The sequence below is a fragment of the Patiria miniata genome, unplaced genomic scaffold (genome assembly GCF_015706575.1).
Source record: "Patiria miniata isolate m_02_andy unplaced genomic scaffold, ASM1570657v1 HiC_scaffold_21, whole genome shotgun sequence".
Taxonomy (NCBI): Eukaryota; Metazoa; Echinodermata; class Asteroidea; order Valvatida; family Asterinidae; genus Patiria; species Patiria miniata.
In genome coordinates this window covers 4,484,878-4,505,191 of record NW_024037060.1, presented here as the reverse complement: position 1 = coordinate 4,505,191, position 20,314 = coordinate 4,484,878, and the positions used below count along the sequence as shown (strand labels likewise).

At 40.7% G+C, this 20,314-nt stretch overlaps 1 protein-coding gene across 2 annotated transcripts in view; it reads right to left on the bottom strand.

Annotated features, from left to right (window-relative positions):
• LOC119729648 (DNA annealing helicase and endonuclease ZRANB3-like) overlaps positions 1 to 17,558 on the bottom strand; it is a 31,902-nt gene extending 14,344 nt beyond the window's left edge. The window contains exons 1-9 of one of the 2 annotated variants that reach the window (XM_038202311.1): positions 17,379 to 17,558; positions 7,957 to 7,975; positions 6,904 to 7,082; positions 6,521 to 6,752; positions 5,148 to 5,266; positions 4,632 to 4,704; positions 3,343 to 3,414; positions 2,735 to 2,872; positions 983 to 1,168 (exon numbers count right to left, since the gene is read on the bottom strand). In XM_038202311.1, the coding sequence (XP_038058239.1) occupies positions 983 to 1,168; positions 2,735 to 2,872; positions 3,343 to 3,414; positions 4,632 to 4,704; positions 5,148 to 5,266; positions 6,521 to 6,752; positions 6,904 to 7,082 (999 nt within the window). In that variant the 5' untranslated portion in view covers positions 7,957 to 7,975; positions 17,379 to 17,558. Of the gene's footprint in view, positions 1 to 982; positions 1,169 to 2,734; positions 2,873 to 3,342; positions 3,415 to 4,631; positions 4,705 to 5,147; positions 5,267 to 6,520; positions 6,753 to 6,903; positions 7,083 to 7,956; positions 7,976 to 8,442; positions 8,866 to 17,378 lie in introns of those variants that run through there. The other variant, XM_038202310.1, reaches the window with a different exon arrangement.
• Between the last annotated feature and the right edge of the window lie 2,756 nt (positions 17,559 to 20,314).

Sequence of the window (20,314 nt, the reverse complement as noted above, 5' to 3'; positions counted from 1 at the left end):
GTCAGGAGGCAAATCTAACTTGACGGGCTGTGTCCTTCAAACCACTTGGAAACCACAAACCACATTTGACGTTAGTTTTCCCCCTACGTGTGTGGATAGATGAATTTGTCACAGAAGTCGGAGGGGGTTGATTTGAATTTATTTACTTATTCGTGTATTCTATGCTTGTATTTCTCATTTTGGTACGGAAATAAATGTGAGTTTGAAATGAATAGAATTGAATTGAATAAAATCTGAGGAATAATAAAGTGTCTTTAAGTTTTCAAATTTCGTCGAATTTTCGCTAACCGTAGCGAATCTTGCCCCGCTCGAAACTGGCATTTTTGTTGACAAAACAGTACCAAATGCATGTGCCAGCGCACTACGCTCTGTTCACTGGTTAACACCTGTGACTTTCTACACTCTTGATTGAGTGAAAACTAATGAAATTTGTTAAAATACCCGGATGAGGACAATATAAAAAATAATATTGTCCTCATCGAGGTGTTTTTACTGACATAATATTGCAGTCATCCGGGTACGTTTTACGAAAGCGTACAATACGCTGATTTATTTTTACCACTGGAAGGCTGATCTCAATAGGCCAAAAAAAAAAAGTCTCCGGTTTCTGGTATGCGCACGCGTCGCCGTAGCCATGCGCGTCGGCAAAATGAAAAAGTTTTTTTTTCAATAAAAGATGATGTCTTAAAACCGCCAAACTCACTGGTTTGACTGGAATCCTGCTGCTGATTTTAACGTGTTTTTAGATTGGGTTATGGTCGAGAATAAGCTTTATGTGGCCTCTCTGGACTCCCATATATTTGCACTAAGTTTAGTCGGGCACCATTTGCAGTCATCAGCTGACATTTGAAGCAAAAAAGACAGGTAAAAAAAAAAAAGCCGCGTCGCCGCACCACTTTTTGGGCAAGCTCCATACCAGAAACCGGAGACTTTTTTTTTTGGCCATAACAATAAAAGTTACACTTTCTTCTGCACATCTTACCATTCTTTCGATGCTTGGTACATCGCCATCGATCCTGATATACTTGAGTTGTGTCTTATGCTCCTTAGCGTAGGCAGTCACCGTCTGTGCCAAGGCGGTCAAGACCTCCTTGTGATGAGCAAAGACGAGAAACTTCAAGTCCTGGTTCTCCAGAAGCATCTTGATGTACTCACACACAGCGCCTATCTAGATTACCAACAAGTCAATAAACATTGCAAAAAAGAAATTAATGAAAACGTCCATAAATAAATATTGGGCTCAGTTCATACTTGAGATTAACCCTAATTGCCCTGAATCTTTCAATATCCTCTTTGCCAAAGTGGAGAAATTTGGAGGATTGAGGTTACATGGCAAAAGTGCATTACTGATTTCGTAGGATGCACTTTGTCAAGATCTTGGGCCAGACCTTGTGTTGTTTGTGCTCAGCCATGCATAAATGTAGGCCTGGATTATGCTTGAAAACATCCGTACTGCTCCAGGATGTCACTGGCCAAGCCTCAACATATTGACAGTCACTGCCGCAGGATTTTGCAGGATTCAGGCAGCGGTCACCCCTCCACGGACCATATTCAAGAAATAATGGAGGAATTTGCAGGATTGAGGCTATATGCTATTTTTCCATGAGGCCAATTGGAGGATTTTGCAGGATTGAGGCTACAACCTAGCAAAATAGCCTAGGGAGTTTTAAAGATTGTTAAAAATTGTCAAATGGTGCTCGTGTTTTTGGATAGGGGTGTAAATCCGAACCAGGTATCCGAGTACTTGACCGCTGATGTCAGGAAACGGTCCCAATTATGGGATCGAGTATCCGAAACCAACTTCACAAATTACTCAGTAACTTCTCAGACAATGAAAAAGAAATGCTTTGCATGACATTTGTGGGGAATTGTCAAAATGAAAACCAGGCTACATGGAAAACCAAAGCAGTTTTCACGTTTATGTGTATTTTAACACATGACAGATGACGCTCGTGAAAGTTGCAGTTTACACCGTAAAGCTATAAAGCCCTTCAGACAACTTCCGGGATTTGAATTTTAGGGTTGGGTTTCTTTTACGGGTACCCGTCTTTTACTTCCAACAGGATACCCGGTTCCTGTAAAACCCGTAAATGCACAGCACTATTCTTGGGCAGGACACTTTACTGCAACTGCCCCTCTCCACCTGTGAGCGTAGAGACCAGATTGCGCAGATCTCAAAACCTCTGCAGAAAACTAGTCTCATCGCCTGATGAACAGGCATATATGTGACCTGTTCTGTCAAAATCAGACTTTTCTGGGCAAAAGGTCAAAAATGAGATTTTTGCATATTGTTAAAATATGTTCTGTTTCCTTTTAATAGGTGGTTTAATTTTTGAAACCGGTCTTTCCTGCGCAAAGTTATGCTATTTTGAAGTTCATTGGGTCAAAAAGTAGAAAACAGAGAGAATGGACACGAACGTCACAAAACAGACATTTCTTTAACTGATATACCTTAACAAATCATCAAAAATACTATAATTAGAGATCAAATTAGGGTTTCAAACTTTTATAGTATATTTTAGACATGCTCGGAATTACAAATATGCAAAAATTAGAAAATGGAAAAAAAAACACCCCCACAGCGTTTTTTGGCCCTATCTCAATGTCAACCTCTGCCCAGAAGCGTCTGCTTTTGACAGAACAGGTCACATATTACAAATACTTTGATTTTTGGTAAAAAAGTGCAAAGGAAGCACATTGTTAAAATCTGAATGTACATTCATTTCCACTCTACCTTGGCTTTTCCCGTTAAGTTATACATCTGTGTGGCAAGCTTCTTCACCTCAAAGCTTCTGTTGCTCAGTTCTTCCACAGCAGCTGCTGACTGGGGGTTCATCACTTTGTCCAGTTCAGTCCAGCATTTTTCCAGTTCCTAATCAAAATATTTTAAGTGAGTTACATCGACACCCTTCAGAGAATATAAGGGACAGGTGTCATGGAGCCGAGTATTAAAATTGTGATCTGTTGCCGCGGAATGAGCTTAAATTGCCATTTTGCCGTACAGTGGGGCAAAGCCAATATTTGAAGGGGTGGTCAATGTTTTTGTTTTTAGGGACACCTTAATCTGTAAGTCCTGTTTTCCCTTTCTCCAATTTTTTGGTTCCCTCCAACATCTTTAAAACCCATTTCATCCTGTCTATTATAAGTTGCAGGATTTTTTAATTCCATTCTCTCACGCAAGAATCACTTTTTACAACTTAAATTGAAGTTGGCAGTCTATATTTCCGTTACAGAACTCAGTACCCCTTAATGTTGTATACCGTTGAAAAGCACTTGCTCTGCAAAATCCAGATAAATAAATATCTCAATTCTTAAAAATTTCTATCCCCACGTTCATTTTACCTTTTTCTCCACGGAGTCAGCCAACTCAAATGGCACTTTCTGTCTTCTCTTCGGTGGCAGTTGGGTTAAAACCTTTCACAAGTGGAGAAACCAAAACCACAAAAATAAAATTTAAAAATATGTGTTTCATTTGTCAGTTTCTTAAATATTTGCGTTTGGTAACAAATGTTGATACATCAACTCACTGTGCACAGGGCATAAAGTCTTATTACTGGTGGAGGTTTGTGGTGACACCATGTGGAAAATCTCGTTTGAGAAAAAGCGTGGTTCTGAAAAGACTCGACGTTCTATTCAGTTTGCTCTGATCATCTTCAGTACTCTCTTTCAGATCTCCTGAAGACGATCAGAGTATACACATTGGAACGTCGAGTTTCACAACCAAACATCTTCTCAAAAGAGATTTTCCACATAGTATCACCAAACCTTCACTACATAACGCTACCACCTTGCAAAGTTTCAAAACTTTCTTAAGTCTAATTACGGCAAATATTTCTGCATTCAAAGGGTTAAGATGTTTATAGATAAAGACCAACGTTAAATAGACCATGCCAAAATTGACCTATCGCGGTACAATACCGTAGAAATCGCGTAAACGCAGCTTGTGAAATATTGTCCAATTACACGATATACATATGGACGCGGAACCGAAAATCTGAGAAACACAACTTAGTGTACAAAAATTCCATTGGGTTGTCTAAGGGGCGTGACTAACTCGAAAACGGCGATAGGTCAATTGTTTATGCAAGTGCCCCATCAAGTTTTAATAACGCGATGAGATTGACAGTGTGATGTCATGTGTGGGGAGTCCTCGCCTTCCACCACTGTCACCCAAGTTCAAGCCCTTCCCAGGCCGACATGGGGAGTGGATTTTCAGTCTCTGCCTAATTCTGTGAGTTTTCTCGCAAAATGTCAAACGAGATTTAGCTTCCACCTCTAAAACTGATCACTTCTATAATTTTCATTGCCACAAGTAAAATAATATGTTTTTTTTTTAAAAGTTGAACACAAAAAATGACTGGAGCGGGGTTTGAACCTGTGAGCTCCAGATTTCCGTTCCAGTGCTCTACCTACTGAGCTATCCAGCCCAATGTTGGTGGTTCTCCATTTTTGCCAGTGTCTTTGTTCAAGGGTTGCTAGTCAGAAGCCATACACCCATATATCCCATGTAGCCAGGAATTACGCCCTAAATCATGACACTAGCATGTTTTGTTGTTTTAAATGAAATAAATAATGTGCATAATCACTTGACTGGACTTATCTCTTGCCTTGGCTTTTTCCTGTGTACTGACCTGTTTTTTCTGCCTTCGTATCATGACTGATTGGACTAGAAGCTTGTGCAGTTCATCGAGATTTGAAGCACCTCTGGGACAAAACGTAAACTTGTAATGATTAGCTCATCTAATGTGAAACCTGGTTGCTTCATTTTTTTTCACATTTTTATTAAAAAAAAAATGGATTTCATAAATCATATTGTTTGCCTAACCAGGGTTGTTAATAAAGATATTGTGTACTACAGTTGTTGACAGTTGTTGAAACAAGTATTTTGTGTCATTTTGTTTGTTGTAGAGTAGTCAGCATACGCAATAAATTGGTTTTTATTGGACGAAAAAGGTTTTTTGGGTCATTGCGTTCAAATACTGATATTCTTTGAACGGATTGAGCAATTTCAGTAATTTTTCACCAAAAAGTAGCTTAGAAATTGGCTTTCCAGTCATTATTATTTTTGGTGCTACATATTATTTTAAATATGAAATATATTTTTGGGGGTTTGGGTTCCGCTTTTCAGCTCCGAACATATTACTTACGATGTATCCCATGTTCTCTGTTTTCCAAAATGTCTCCAGCGAGCGTTGCAGTACCGCTTTGCAAACTGCGACCAGCTACCCACAAGCCCCTTCTGCAAACTGTCAATCTGCGTAAACAGCTAAAAACAAAACCAGCCAAACACGACGATGAAATGTTTTGAAGTATTTTATTTTGTCACGATTACTTGACGTTAGAAGTTAATGAGAATCCTAACAGGCCATCAGCCTGGGGGTTTGGTCGGTATCAAACGAGGGGAATAGTGGTCATTGTGATTTTTTGGCAAGGTATGCACCCCTGTAGTTGGAAGATAAGTGATAGCATTGCAGCGGTGGCAGCTTTTTGGGTGCTATCACTGTTTTTAAAAAAATGGCAGCCAAAACATGCTTGTTACCACATATAATTAATCCGGTTCAAGCATATTGGCGGCCATTTTGAAGAAAAAAAAATTAACCCAAAAACTGCCACCGCTCACACTACAAAGCTAAACACATTTTCCAATTCTAGATGTGTATACCTTGTCAAAAATCGCTCTGAGCGTTGCTCTTTTTCGATCATTTGATACCGGTGGCCCAATTTGTGGACCGAAGCTGAGAGCCTATAATCAAGTGTGAATTCATAAGGACATGCAATTTGAGGTAGTTGAGGTACAAGTCAATCACAAGCCACCAAATCTCAAGTCCCATCACAAGCAACAGGGGACGAATAATAACAATGGAATGTCTTTTGAACAGCTTGTGACTTGGCTTAGGACTGGATAACTTGTGATTGACTTTTGAGGTCTTGTGCTCCCATTTGAAGCAAGATATGCTACGAAGAGTCTCCAACCTCCCTTCCCGCCCCTTTTGTATTGATCATTGCGTCCCGGAATCTCAGGAATTCTTTTGATAGATATCTAGGGGGATGTGATAGGTAACAATAGTCTGGAGTGTGTATGGGCTCCGGGCACAAGTACTCCTTCAACGGCCAGAAAAGGAGAGTTGGGGGAGACCTAGAATGGTTCCTGGTCCATCCACTGCGTATTTCGATTGAACCAAGCTTATGGGTGGCCGGGAATAGTCTGCCAGTGGGAGACCATCGCAAGTTAGATTCGAACCTATTCGCGCGCTGACGATGCCTGATGCTCACGCGAAGACGCTGTGGCTAATAGCTTTGGCACATTCAGGAAGTTGTGCGTACTTCAAGCGTGAACCAGTTCGCCATAGTGCACACACGCTGTGTGTCCCGTTCATAGGGTTATCAAAAGTGGTAAAAACATGCCCTCTTTTGTTGGCGCACGGTGCCCATTGGGTATACAGACACTGGAGTCTCAAATCTTGCACGGTATATCCCATCATATGTACCTCGACTTAAACACGATAGATCTGAACCTTACCTCGGCTGGTCTCGCTAGAGCCGGAGTACCAGTCAGCAGTATAACCCTCGTAGCCGCTTGAAGCAAGGGAACCAGTAGCTTGGTGCGCGCCGCTTTCTTGTTCTTCATGTAATGAGACTCGTCGACGATCACAACCCCGAACGTCTGGTCCGTCAGTGCTTTCACCAAGGTCTGGCTGTCGTTACGCAGCAATCCATACCCGACTAAGGAAACCTTGCATTTTGGTATGTTCCTGTAAACAGTAAACAACAATTAGACTTTTCGTAAAGTTACTTTTTGTAAAGTCGGCCACTTTCAAAGCACAGGTCAAAGTTCATATTCAAAGCATATTCATTCAAATTGCAGTAATAGTAACACATGTATATGGTACGCATTCCTTTTACCTTACATCGGTCCCAGAAGAGATCAAGTTCATGTCAGTTGGCTGGAGGTCTGGTAACCACCTCTCTAACTCTTCAATCCACGGATAACGCATAGAGGACGGCACAACAATGAGCAAGGGCCACTCTGATCTGTAGAAGTAGGCCACACTGATAGCTTGGATGGTCTTACCAAGCCCCATCTACACGTAAACAAATGAATCAGACAAATGGCAAAACAGATTTAACAGATTGTTTGTCATTTTACACCTATGACATTGTGTCATTTTACCCAAGGGATCTAGTCCGAAAATTTGGGACTCTCAATACTGTGTATGAGAGTCCCAAAACTTAAGGTATCCATATCGTGCAAAAGTTTGTGCTGCATAATAAAACCAGTGTGAATCAAATGTGCAAGCTTCTTACTCACTACAGTTTCCTCAATAATCCCCAAAACTTCTGCCTCGCAAAGTTGCTGTTGTGAGCATTGCATCACCAAAAATTCAGCTTTTAATTCTAATTTTGCAGAGAGTTATCGAAATCCAAACGTGAGACATCACGTTGATGTGTACTGCAATGCATTGTGCAAAAAAACTCCCTAGCTAGAACATTTTCATCTTGTAGATAAAACAGCGCCCTCTTGTTGATCTGAGTGAATGTAGAATGTTTCATTTTTTAACAGAGGGCGCTATGTTCATTTGGCTATCAATTAAAAAACAAGTAAGCTGCAAGGCTCTTCCTACACCTACCCAGAATACATTGGGAATCACACACCCATTTCCAGAGCATGGAGATTGACGTGGATGGTTTTTGAACTGCCAAAAACTTGCCTTAAAATTGGATTTAAGGTCTCAAATTTCGCAGGTGACATGCTTGCAACTTTATCATTTTGATGTATGTGTTGTGTGGGCATTAATTAGCCTAATGGTGAGTAAAAAAACGTCAGTAGTAATTTTGCACGTTTTTATGCACTCACGGTCTCAGTCTGCAAGGGATCATCCTTCCAAATGACCTCATCTGAGAATTTTTTACAATTCACATATTATTTGTCAATCTGAATTGAGAACGCATACTCACTTCATCTCCGAAGAGGCATCTGCAACAAGAAATAAAAGAGAAATATTAACTTTACCATGTTTACCAACATGCATGTACTGATTACATAGTTGTAAACCAATTTAGGCTAGTCACTAATTGCTGATTGTCACTCTATGATATAAGACCCCTTTCATTCGTCATTAGTCATTTGCATGGGCGTCATGAGGGGGGGGGGGCAAAGGGGGCACTTGTTCCCCCCCCCCCCCCCGCCCCCCGGAAAACAAAAAAACAAAAACAAAAAAAGGAAAAGGAGGTGCAAAGCCATATTGCTGTTAAGTTGATGCTGGGGGGGAGGGGGGCAGGGCAAATGCTCCCCTGTTCACGCTCAGAAAAATGATAAATTGAGAAAATAATGAAAAAGTTAAGGAATTTTGGGGGAAAATTTGCTTTTAATTTTTAATAATTTTTATTAGGGGGGGCCTAATTTAAATTTTTATTATGAACATGATGAATATTATGACGAACCTGCCATTTCTTTGTAGCGCATACAGGACTCCCTCTTTTTGGAAAGGCATTAAACTTTGTCTGAGATGCCTGGGTAAGAAACTGAGTCTGGCATCCATTCTTGGAGTTTGGTCAGTAAAGTCACACTACTCACATTGACACGTATATAGGTAAACATGCGACTGCACACTGTATGCAGCGCATGGACTGCCAGCACTCAGCAGTTACGTTGTACCTGTTGTGTTGGTCTATAAAGTAACTGCATTTTGCGGAACTTGCAGAACGTGTGGAACTCTGCGGAACTCAGCAAACAAATGGAGATTACACTGAACAAAGACAAAATACTCAATTGGAAAATAGACTGACGTTCAGATCTCATAACTTAGTCCTAAAATTACCCTTCAAATTACGCGGGGTCGTACTTCTGCGTGTGTTGACGCTGTGTTGACGCTATGACCGCAGAACACATGCGGTAAAAGATAAATACCGTTTACAAATCCAGTGTTCAGATGCGCGTGCAACTGTTGTTAGCTAGCTATAAGGGGAAGTGGTATGTTTATCACTACGAACATTTCATGTCGACAAGTGTCGTATATCCTCCAAAAATTTATTTGAGCATTTTTGGGGGAAATTTACACATGAGATGAGATGTTATGAGATGCCCATATCTTACCAAGTCAAGTTTTTTTCAGGGGGTTTGTTCCGGCCATGTGTTATTATCAAGCACGGGCATCCATCACTTGTATAATGGGTCCGATGCTGTAAGAGGGGGCATCTTTATCGCTACATAACCTTGCAACATTAAAAATCATCACAATGTTTTAATTTTAATGTGGATAAGTGTATCATATCCTGAACAACTCCCGTGATTTTTTTTCTAGTGAAAATTTACCCAGGAAGACCTTCAATAATAAGAGTTCCGCGTTATTAGCCACCCAGGCTTTTGTACATACGATATAGGTGTACAATAGGCCTACGTGTAATGGGTCTGATTCTATGGGAGGGGGCATGTTTATCGCTACAGAACCCACATTAAAAATGATCACAATGGTTTGATTTTAATGTGGATAAGTGTATTATATCCTCAATAACTCCTGTGATTTTTTTTCTGGGGAAAATTCACCCGGGACGACCTTCAATAATAAGAGTTCCGCGTTTTACCAACTCGGGTTTTTGTGCAAATAGGCCTAATGCACGGTATAGTATACGTGTGATGGGTCCGATGCTGTGCGGGCATTTTTATGGCTACAGAGCCAACATTAAAAATCATCACAATGTGGACAAGTGTATTATATTTTCAATAACTCCTGTGATTTTGTTCTGGGAAAATTCACCCGGGAAGGCCTTCAATTATAAGAGTTCCGCGTTTTACCTTGAACTCAGGTTTTTTGTGCAAATAGGCCTACTGCACGGGATACGTGTAATGGGTCCGATGCAGTGGGGGGGGGGGATGTTTATCGTTACAGAACCAACATTAAAAATGATCACAATGTTTTAATTTTAATGTGGATAAGTGTATTATATCCTCAACAACTCCAGTGATTTTGTTCTGGGGAAAATTCACCCGGGAAGGCCTTCAAATAAGAGTTCCGCGTTTTACCAATTCAGTTTTTTTGTGCAAATAGGCCTACTGCACGGGATACGTGTAATGGGTCCGATGCTGTGGAAGGGGCATGTTTATTGCTACGGAACCAACATTAAAAATCATCACAATGTTTTAATTTTAATGTGGATCAGTGTGATATATATTCTCAACAACTCCTGTGATTTTTAATCTGGGGAAAATTCAACCGGGAAGACCTTCAATAATAACAGTTCCGCGTTTTACCAAAAAAAGGATTTGTGCAAATAGGCCTAATGCACGGTATGTACAGTATACGTGTAATGGGTCCGATGCTGTGGGAGGGGGCATGTTTATCGTTACAGAACCAACATTAAAAATCATCGCAATGTTTTAATTTTAATGTGGATAAGTGTATTATATTCTCAACAACTCCTGTGATTTTTAACCTGGGGAAAATTCACCCGGGAAGACCTTCAATAATAACAGTTCCGCGTTTTACCAAAAACGCGTTTTACCTTTCGGGAACTTCGTTACCAAAACAGCAAATTCTGAGCGGACTACTTTTCGTAAGTTGCACTCCCACAACAAACTACGCGTAGGCTTAAGCGTTAAACTTGAATAGCGCCCTCAATCAACCAAAAGTAATCACGCAACCCGGTCGTCATTGCACACTCACACTGTTCAATTATTATGTAATCATTTACCATTCTTTCTAATCACAACAGCAAAGAACCCCTTTATCTATCTTAATCCAAATATGAACACATGTAACTAGCAGGAGCTGTTTCGGCGAGCTACGTCGCCGAAACAGCTAATTTTGCTCGAACTACTTTTCGTACTTTTACCCTAAACCAAACCTGCGTAGGCTTGACCGTTAAACTTGCATAGTGCCCTCAATTGTATTGACTGAGAGTATCACCACAAGTAATCGTCACTCAACAATGTACTCGGTAATACAGTTCTTTCCAATTGCTACAGTATACCAAGGAATTTGAACACACCTTACTTTCTCTTCCAATATCGGGCGTTACACTATTGACAGCGTGTACCGGTACTGGTCTCGCACACATTGTATAAGGCCAAATCCACAACACAGCGGTTGTTTCGGGTGGGCCAAACATTATTTTGTTCCCCGAAAAAGTGGGTCCAAAATGTTCCGCCCCAAATTCGATATGAAAAGCAAGGGGGCACTAGGACTCTTCATGGCATCATTGCATGGTGGCTGAAATTTTATGCTGTACGTAGCATGGCTGCCTTTTTTGCGACGTCACACTGAAAAAATAATTGGTAAAAACCTTGGCTCTGTCAATGAAGATGCCACAGTGAAAAGGGACATACACACGCAACGGCGGATCCGGGCGGGGGCCAACGGGGGCAATGCCCCCCCCCCTCTCTCAAAAACAGAAATTACCAATTACCCATTTCTTTTCTTTCTTTTTTACTCAGTGAGTAAAATTCCAGGAAGTTCAATATGCATGTTCTCCACTTTATAAAACTTGAGTTTGTCAACTCGCTATTACACAAAGCTGCGAAAAACGGGGGAAAATTTGTTTCAAGAAATAAAAAGGTCATCATATCCACGTTTAGGTATATAAAAAGTCAGCGATCGTAATGCGGAAGAAATAAACCTAAGAAGATATGAAAACTATAGTAAGATATATCAAGTTAAACATGCAGCAAAATAGATTTGTAAAAATTAAGAAAATTCTTCAGGGATCAGTGGACTATCACTCGGATCCCTCGTATTTTTGAAGCAAAAGAAGCAGTAAGTGACGGATGGAGATGAATAGCTTGCCTAGTAGAGTGATGTACATCGAAATTCCGAGAAACAAAATTAATGGATTGAAGAGTATAAGGTATTGGGAAAAGACCGATACTTTGCGGGGGAAAAATACGGCGAATGTACGGCATATACGAATACATAATTTCAGCCAAAGTGCATGTTTATGAAACAGGTTCGGTTTTTTTTACAAGACATTTAAATCATTTGTTTATGACGGGAGTTTCGAAGTTTAGAGGGTTCTTTTTTTTACATGCATGTATGAAGGCAAAGCGCAGACTGGAGCTGACAATCCTCTAAGTGTTTCCAACTATATATTAAGACTCTGAGTATGAAGACTGTATGTACAACAGCCTAGTGGTACGAGTCATCGTCCACAGACCGCGGGGTCCGGGGTTCGAAACGGACCGCGGTGCATTTTTTGTATTTTCAATACACGTGCTCAATCATTTACTTAAGAGTCTTTCTTTCCCGTCGTCAAATACCAACCGACCTTAGCTCAATCAGTTAAGTCACCGGCTGGGACTGTCTGCGAAGTCCAGGTTATGCATCTACTCATAGGTACGGGGCTCTTTTGCTGTCTCGGCAGCAAGGCATAGGGTGTCGCCTCGTTTCCTCCCTTAACGGTGCTTGGCCCTCCGGGGTTACATGGATGGATAGGGAAGGAGGTGTGGTGGGCCAGGGAATCCGAGACCCAGGAAGAGTCCTATATGGGAGTTGGTAACCAATCGCGACCCCTGAATGCTTGGTCAACACCACATAACTTTTTGTTTTTCTTTATCCCATTATTATTTTTACCAGTGTCGCGGCTTTATAAGGTACAGTGAAAACGAAATGTTTTTTTTTTAAAATAAATTCGCCCTTAACATTTTTTTCCAGCCGGGTTACTAAAACAGACCCTTAATTTTTACAAGCCGGCGTGGTTTTTTTTTTTATAGAGTGTGGGACGGTTACTAAAGAGTGTCTTATAAACAAGAATGTGCATACATGTAGCCTAAAACATGTATCATGAGGCACTCTTGTCAGTGTTTTAATAATCTGACCATAAACAAATATTAAAATTAGACACAAAGTGATACAGGTTTGCTTGTCAATTGAATGATTTATTTCTTCCAGTCCTTTCATCTTTGCCGTAGCCTAATAATTTTTCACTCGCCAACCGGGCTACTTAGGCTAGCGGGCCACCGCTGAGGTCGAACCCTAAACTTATGTAACAGCTGTAGGCCTACATGTACTAACATTTCAAACACAACTAGAGGTCAAGGCGTTTGTGAGTTACAAACGCAGAGTGGACACCGTTGAGGGCTTTGAACTTGATATTAAAATAAAATGGGTGAAAGCCGTACACAGGAGTGTGAGCTCGTGTTTCTGTGATATTTGCATGAAATTGGGCCGAAAAATTGCTCTATTTTGCAAAGGAGCGTATATGCATTTTGCAAAATGGCGATGGGCCACAGGACTACTTTTTCGGAATGACATCATTTGATGGAATTTTCTCCCAAACGTTATAGGATAAATGCACAAAAATAAAACAGAAAATATAAGATTATGAAATAAGCTTTGATTTGGTGGGTGTCTCAAACGCACGATTCTGCACCTTGGAGAGTTGTGGGTAACATAGACTGATTACAGAATCTAATGTATATATATTTTTCATTTGTTACATTACCAAAATATGGATCTAGAGGTTCTAGTTTTTTTTCCTGGTTGGGAGCCTATAATTAGAGTCGGTTACAAATGAGAATAAAAGAAATGCCTCGGTTGCTAATTTGAATCCCAACACGAAATACACGCAACTGGAACTGTTTTGGCGAATGACGTTACCAAAACAGCCAATTATACGCGAACTACTTTTCGTACGTTCAACTCCCAAAACAAACTGCGCGTAGGCTTGACCGTTAAACTTGAATAGCGCCCTCAGTCAGCTAAATGTAATCGCACAACTGATCGTCACTGCACACTGTACAATTATTATGTAATCACAAACAATTCTTTCTAATCACAGCAGCAAATAATCCCTTTATCTATCTTTAATATCAATATTAACACACGTAATTAAAAGGAGCTGTATCGGCAAACTACGTCGCCGAAACAGCTAATTATCTGCGAACTACTTTTCGTACGTTTAACCCCCAACCAAACCTGCGTAGGCTTGACCGTTAAACTGAAATAGTGCCCTCAATTGACTGAGAGTATCGCCACAAATATTCATCATTGAACAATGTACTCGAATTCCTTCCAATCACTACAGTACCAAGGAATTCGATAAACGCACCTTACTTTCTCTTCCAATATCGGGCGTTTACACTATTGACAGCGCACTCTGTTACGTAATGTTTTTAGCGCGTTCATTGTTACGCCGAATTGCCTATTCAACTGCACTCTCGATGGAGGAACCACCCCTCACTCAAACTATTCTTCCTTTGTTTCACTTCTTGCAATCAACAATTCATTGCAATCGCGCGACCGTTCAGTCCGGTACTGGTCTCGCACTCACGAATGTATCAGGCCAAATCCAGGACACAGTGGGGGGTTTTTAGGGCGGGCCAAAACTTTTTTTTTGCTCCCCGAAAAACTGTTGGTTTTTTTTAATGTTGTACGCTGGTGGCTGCCTTTTTGCGACGTCAACTTCAAAAGATATGGTTTGGGTGATTTTTTTTGGGGGGGGGGCATGGCCCCTGTTGCCCCCCCCCCCCCATCCGCCATTGTGTATGTATGTCCCTATTCATCTGTGGCATCTTGACAAAGCCGATTGGTTGTAACCGACTTTTTTCTCATGGAGTAAAATTCCAATGCATGCATGTATTCCACTTCATAAATCTTGAGTTTTCAACTCGTTATCAATTATGCGATCAAGTCATCGATTCGTGTTTTTTACAAAATGTTTGATTGAGGAAATATAAAGGTCATCATATTTTGGTATAAAGAAAGAATTCATCAACTCTTGCGGAAGTTATTAACATATCAAATCCCTGTCCAGTTTATGAACTGTAGGTTGTTCGATGTAAGGAGGGGCTTGGAAAAGAGTAATTGCTGGGGCGTTTCTGTTTAGTTTCAATACCGTATCTCGCTTCCAATGCAACAGACCCGAATACCGTCTAAATGCAGGTTGATCGGGTAAAGTGGTGTGTGCCCTATTCGCTCTTTGTATCGCAATGTTGGAACAAAAGCGGAGAAACCTGAATTGGCGACTTCGCGTTCACAAAAAAATTACGTAACGGGGGGAGAAGTCCGTTGCACCCAAAAGTAAAAGAAAGCATGAAGTAACTTTTCCATGGTGAACCATTGTGCATGCATTATGTGGTTTGATCCTTCGGAAACAACGCTTCGAGTCGCTCGCGCGAGACCAAAACCTCTCTGTGCAGTCTCACAACAAACCAGGTATTGTGACGACGCGCCGTACGGTGAACCGACCCGCCACCCGCCGCCCGCCGCCCGCCGGTGGGTGCGGCTTTCGAAATTTCTTTGGACAGACACTTAAAAGACCTTTCTCGTATTCCGCAGGCAACCCCCGCGGGTGTTCACGGTTTATGGGGTAAACGACATTAAAGATGACACCCGTGCTGTTTACATGCCTTTTTCATCAAGGCTAACTAGTTGTCGATGTGTTTCTTTTATTTTAACGAGAACATTTTCTTTTATTCCAATTTTGGGCGTCTGCAACACTCTGAAAAAGGTGTTTTCATTTTGCACACAAATGAACCCAACCTGCGTGAGCTGAATTAATATATGACAGCCAATAATTCGAAGAAATAAGTCCGTTTCTAATCATCAATTTTCGAGGTGAAACGCAGCGAGGGGACGCATCTTTAACATTGAACCTGTGATATTTTCGGCTTGTTCTCGCTCCCCAACAACTAAACATTTCATTGTGAAATCGCTAATTTTCTAGCATTATAAAAGTTCTTCACTTTTGCATATATAAGACATGATAAAGGTTGGTACCCAACACCCTATCATGTTCGAGAATGGATTGGAAACCAGTTCAGTTGCTCGACAGGTCTGTTTGTTATGTACGCAAACGCAACCTGAAATAAAACGCTACTTATTTGGACGCCCCCTCCCATTAAAATAATATTCATAAATACCTCAGACAGTTTAGCCATTCCTATTGGTCGAGAGCCCGTCACGTGGCCGGTATTAAACGGATTATAAAGACATGGCTAGCTGGTCTTAAACACTTTTCCAGTGTCACAATAAAATGTGGACTCCTAAAAATCCAGTGCCTCTTATCGTTTCATTGGTTGAACGTTCACAATCCTCACGTAGGCATGCGCAACACTACCAGGGAGTTAGAATTTTATAGTTCTAAATTCAAAATGCAACGCGCCAGGTGCGTTCTGCGCGACATCGCATAGAACACGATACGCGCGCGTCAATCTTCATAAAAGGGTTGTTTTCATCTTACTCGCCAGCTGAACACTCCATTATTTTGCAGGAGGGATGATTCAAAAAGCATAAAGTGAATTTGTTGAACAAAATCGGGATGTTTTGAACGAATTATATGATTTTTTTTTACCGAAAAGGTATTTATGAATGGGAATAAATATGTACTCCGTCGGTATTTATCACTCTGTTTAATACCACTTAGAGTCTGGGTGCTGATAATTACCCTCGCCTCCGGCTCGGGTAATTATCAGCACCCAGACTCTAAGTGGTATTAAACAGAGTGATAAAAACCTCCGGAGCACACATTTATTCCCTTAATATTAATAAACATACTTTGGGGGAGGGGGGGGGGGATTGAGCAGTACTCCAAAGAAAAACAGCGATAAAGAAAGAACTAGAAGATAGGCTTAATGGGGTACATTTAAAGAAAAAAAGGAGAAAAACATTGTCCAAAGAATAATAAAATAATAGCATTTACAGGGAGCGTAAATAACACATTCTTATTGCTTTAATTTTGAGCTGCAGTATTAATTTCATCAGATTTATATCCAACTTCCGATTCAACTTTGGCTCTCGTAGCAAAGCGCACATGTAAACAAAGCGTGACGTCATTATGTCTTAGGTCTTTTGGGCGACATGCAGACACTTCCGGGTTTCAATACCGTATCATTCTTAACATGCAACAGGCCTACACCGCCCAAACACAGGTAAATAGCCGGTATATGCCCCATTCGCTCTTGTATCACGAGAAGTTGAACATGCGAAGGCTTCCATTCACATTTCAATAACGTTTACGTTGTGAACAAAAAAGTTACGTAACGGAGGATTCTACGAACAGTGCGCTGCACCCGTCGTGAAACAAAGACCGTATCTTGATCTATGAAAGCAACTCTTCCACGGTGAAACCAATGAATTGATCTTTGCAAAGAAGCTGGTGAACAATAGTATTCGAAAACAAAGCTCAGGAGTCGCTTGCGCGAGACCGAAACCTCTCCCTCGGTCTTTAAACAAACTATACTAGGAATAGACGACACATCGTGACGGTGACCAACATAACCTGCTCCACACATGCTCACACTACTCCCGTCCCTCGACTATGTGATAATACGGGCACCCGTACGATGAGCCGGGCCCGCCGCTTTCACAATGCCTTCCGAACAAGATACTTTTGCGATACGTGATAAAAAAAAAACACCGACACAAGGTCAAAGTGAAAGGACTTACCTGCATGTTCAAATGTTTCGTTATAGAAGTCAGTTCAGTTCAGTTCAGTTCATTTTATTTCCAGCGTTCACAAATCAGTGTATGGGTGCACAAAAATTGCACCAAAGTCCGTTTCGAACCCCGGATCCCGCGGTCTGTGGACAAGTACCCTAACCACTAGGCTATTGTATATACAGTCTTTAAACCACTGAGTCTCAATATTTAGTTGGAAACACTTGGAGGATTGTTAGCTCAATCTGCGCTTTGTATTCATACATGCATGTAAAAAAAACCCTCTAAACTCCCGTAATAAACAAACGATTTAAATGACTTGTATACGAACCTGTTTCATTAAGGCACTTTTTCTGATTTTTTTTTATTCGTATACGGTACATTCGCCGTTTACAAAATTTATTCTGCTGAATTTTACTTTGATATGTGGTACTATAGTTATTTATTCCTGACATTCTTTTGTTGGCTTATAAAATTATTGATATGTACCCTTGTTTTTCTTTGCATGTAAACATTTTGCTTGATTGTCACTTAGTGTCTGACCATTAGGCCTACTGTGTTATAGGGCCCATGCCTATATACAAGCTGTGTTTTCTTATGGATTTCTCTACACTTTTTACTTGGACATGTACATGTACACCCTTACATACTGATTTGTGAACACTGGAAATAAATGAACAGAACTGACTTCTATAACGAAACATTTGAACAGGTAAGTCCATGTTGCAGTATCCACTGACTACTCGATGTCCTTTCCTCTTTCCTTTCACTTTAACATTGTGTCTGCTTTTAATTCATTTTGTTGTAGAATTTTAAGCTAACATTTGTAAGACAGGTTCGATTTTCACAGTCGGTTTTTTTATCACGTATAAAAAGTAAAAGTATCTTGCTAAGGCACTTTGAAAGCGGCGGGCCCGGCTCACCGTACGAGTGCCCGTATTATTATTACATAGTCTGGGGACGGTAGCTGACTATGAGCATGACTTGTGTGGAGCATGTTATGTTGGTATGGTCACGATGTGTCGTCTATTCCTAGTACAGTTTATTTTTAAGACTGCGGGGCGAGTTTCGGTATCGCGCGAGTGACTCTTGAGCTTTGTTTCCGAATACGATTGTTCACCAGTTTCTTTGCAGAGGATCAAATCATTGATTTCACCGTGGAGGAGTTACGAACAGTATGCGCTGCGCCCGTCGTGAAACATAGGTACTGTTCGCAGAGTCCTCCGTTACGTAACTTTTTTGTTCAAAAGGTCTAGTTATTGCAATGTGAATGGAAGCCTTTGCCCGTTCAACTTCTGCGCTTTTGTTCCAATATCGTGATACAAGAGCGAATGGGGCATATGCCGGCTTTTATTAACCTGTGCTTGGGCGGTGTATGCCTGTTAACTCAGTGTCTGCATGTCGCCCAAAGAATTGAAGACCTATAAGACACAATGACGTCACGCTTTGTTTACATGTGCGCTTTGCTATGAGAGCCAAAGTTGAATCGGATGTAGGATATGAATTTGATGAAATTAATACTACAGCAACAAAATTAATAAGAATGTCTTATTTACGCTCCCTATCAATGCTGTTATTTTAGGGTGTCTTAAAAACACATATTGCAAGTTCCGTCGATGGGAGCAGCTAAAAAAACCGTCATTTACGAGACATCTTTGGACGTGTTTGGACAATGTGTTTCTCCCTTTTTATCCCCCTGGCTGTAAGCCGGAGGGGGATATTGCGATAGGGATGTGTTGCACGGTACCTTCTGGATACATGTGAACAACAGGGAACAAAAGATTGTACACGTCTCCAAAGAGCAATTTCTATAGGTGAATATGTCTGCACAAGGTTATCACGAATAAGTTACATGTATATGGATTTTACTCAAAAACTAGGAATTTCCAATTGAGGTGTGTTGATCTGTTGCAAATTGAAGTATTTTGTGTAGGCCTAAGGGATATTAAGTCAAAATTTCTGCTCAGGAAATTCATTCTGGTTAAAATAGGAGCATTTTGAAATTATACTTTTAAACTCGAAAACTTTAGTACACGACAACAAAGAAATGACTCCACACGGAAACAAATTCCAGTATGTATTCCTTCTGTGTGTATTTCTTTATATATGTATGTATGTCTGTATATATGCTTGCGTTTGTTTATGGTGTAAATCGAGGACACACACGTGCAACATCATCGGTGAATCGAGGACAGGAACCAAATCGAGGACTCCTCCGTTGGAAAACGTGTACAAAACCAATGAGAGCTGTTGCGAAAAAGTTAGTATACAAACAAAGGTAAAGGGAAGAGGAACAAAAGGACATCATCGATTTCCACTATAAACAAACGTGGGTGTCTGCAGTTGTGTTATGTTTTGGTAAGATTAGCTCTTGTCAGCACGATAACTTGAGAAATGCTTTACTTAAGAACTTGAAATTTGTTTTGTGGGCTTTTCTTGGTAGTCTTAAGAAGCCTGTTGATTTTGGGGCCGACAGGTCAAAGGTCAAGGTCACTATTGGTAAAACAATAGAAATGTCCCATTTTGGTTAGGGACACTGACTTTATAAAAAAAAAAAGCTGCCAGCATGCCAGGGGGATTGCGCAAGTCTCACTTGCAGTATTTTTTCTTTAAATGTACCCAATTATCTTCTAGTTCTTTCTTTATCACTGTTTTTTTTTGTGTGTGGAATACTGCTCAATCGCCCCCGAAAACAAAAGCCTGTTTATTATTTTTTTTGGGGGGGGGGGGGGGGGGTGGGGTGTCCAAATAAGTAGCTTTTAATTTCAGGTTGCTTTTGCGCACAAACAGATCCGCCGAGCAACTGAACTGGTTTTTAATCCATTAATATCGTACATGATAGGGTGTTGGGTACCAACCTAAATCACGTCTTATTTTATATGCAAAAGTGAAGAACTTTTATACTGTAAAAAAAATAAGCGATTTCACAATGCAATGTTTTGTTG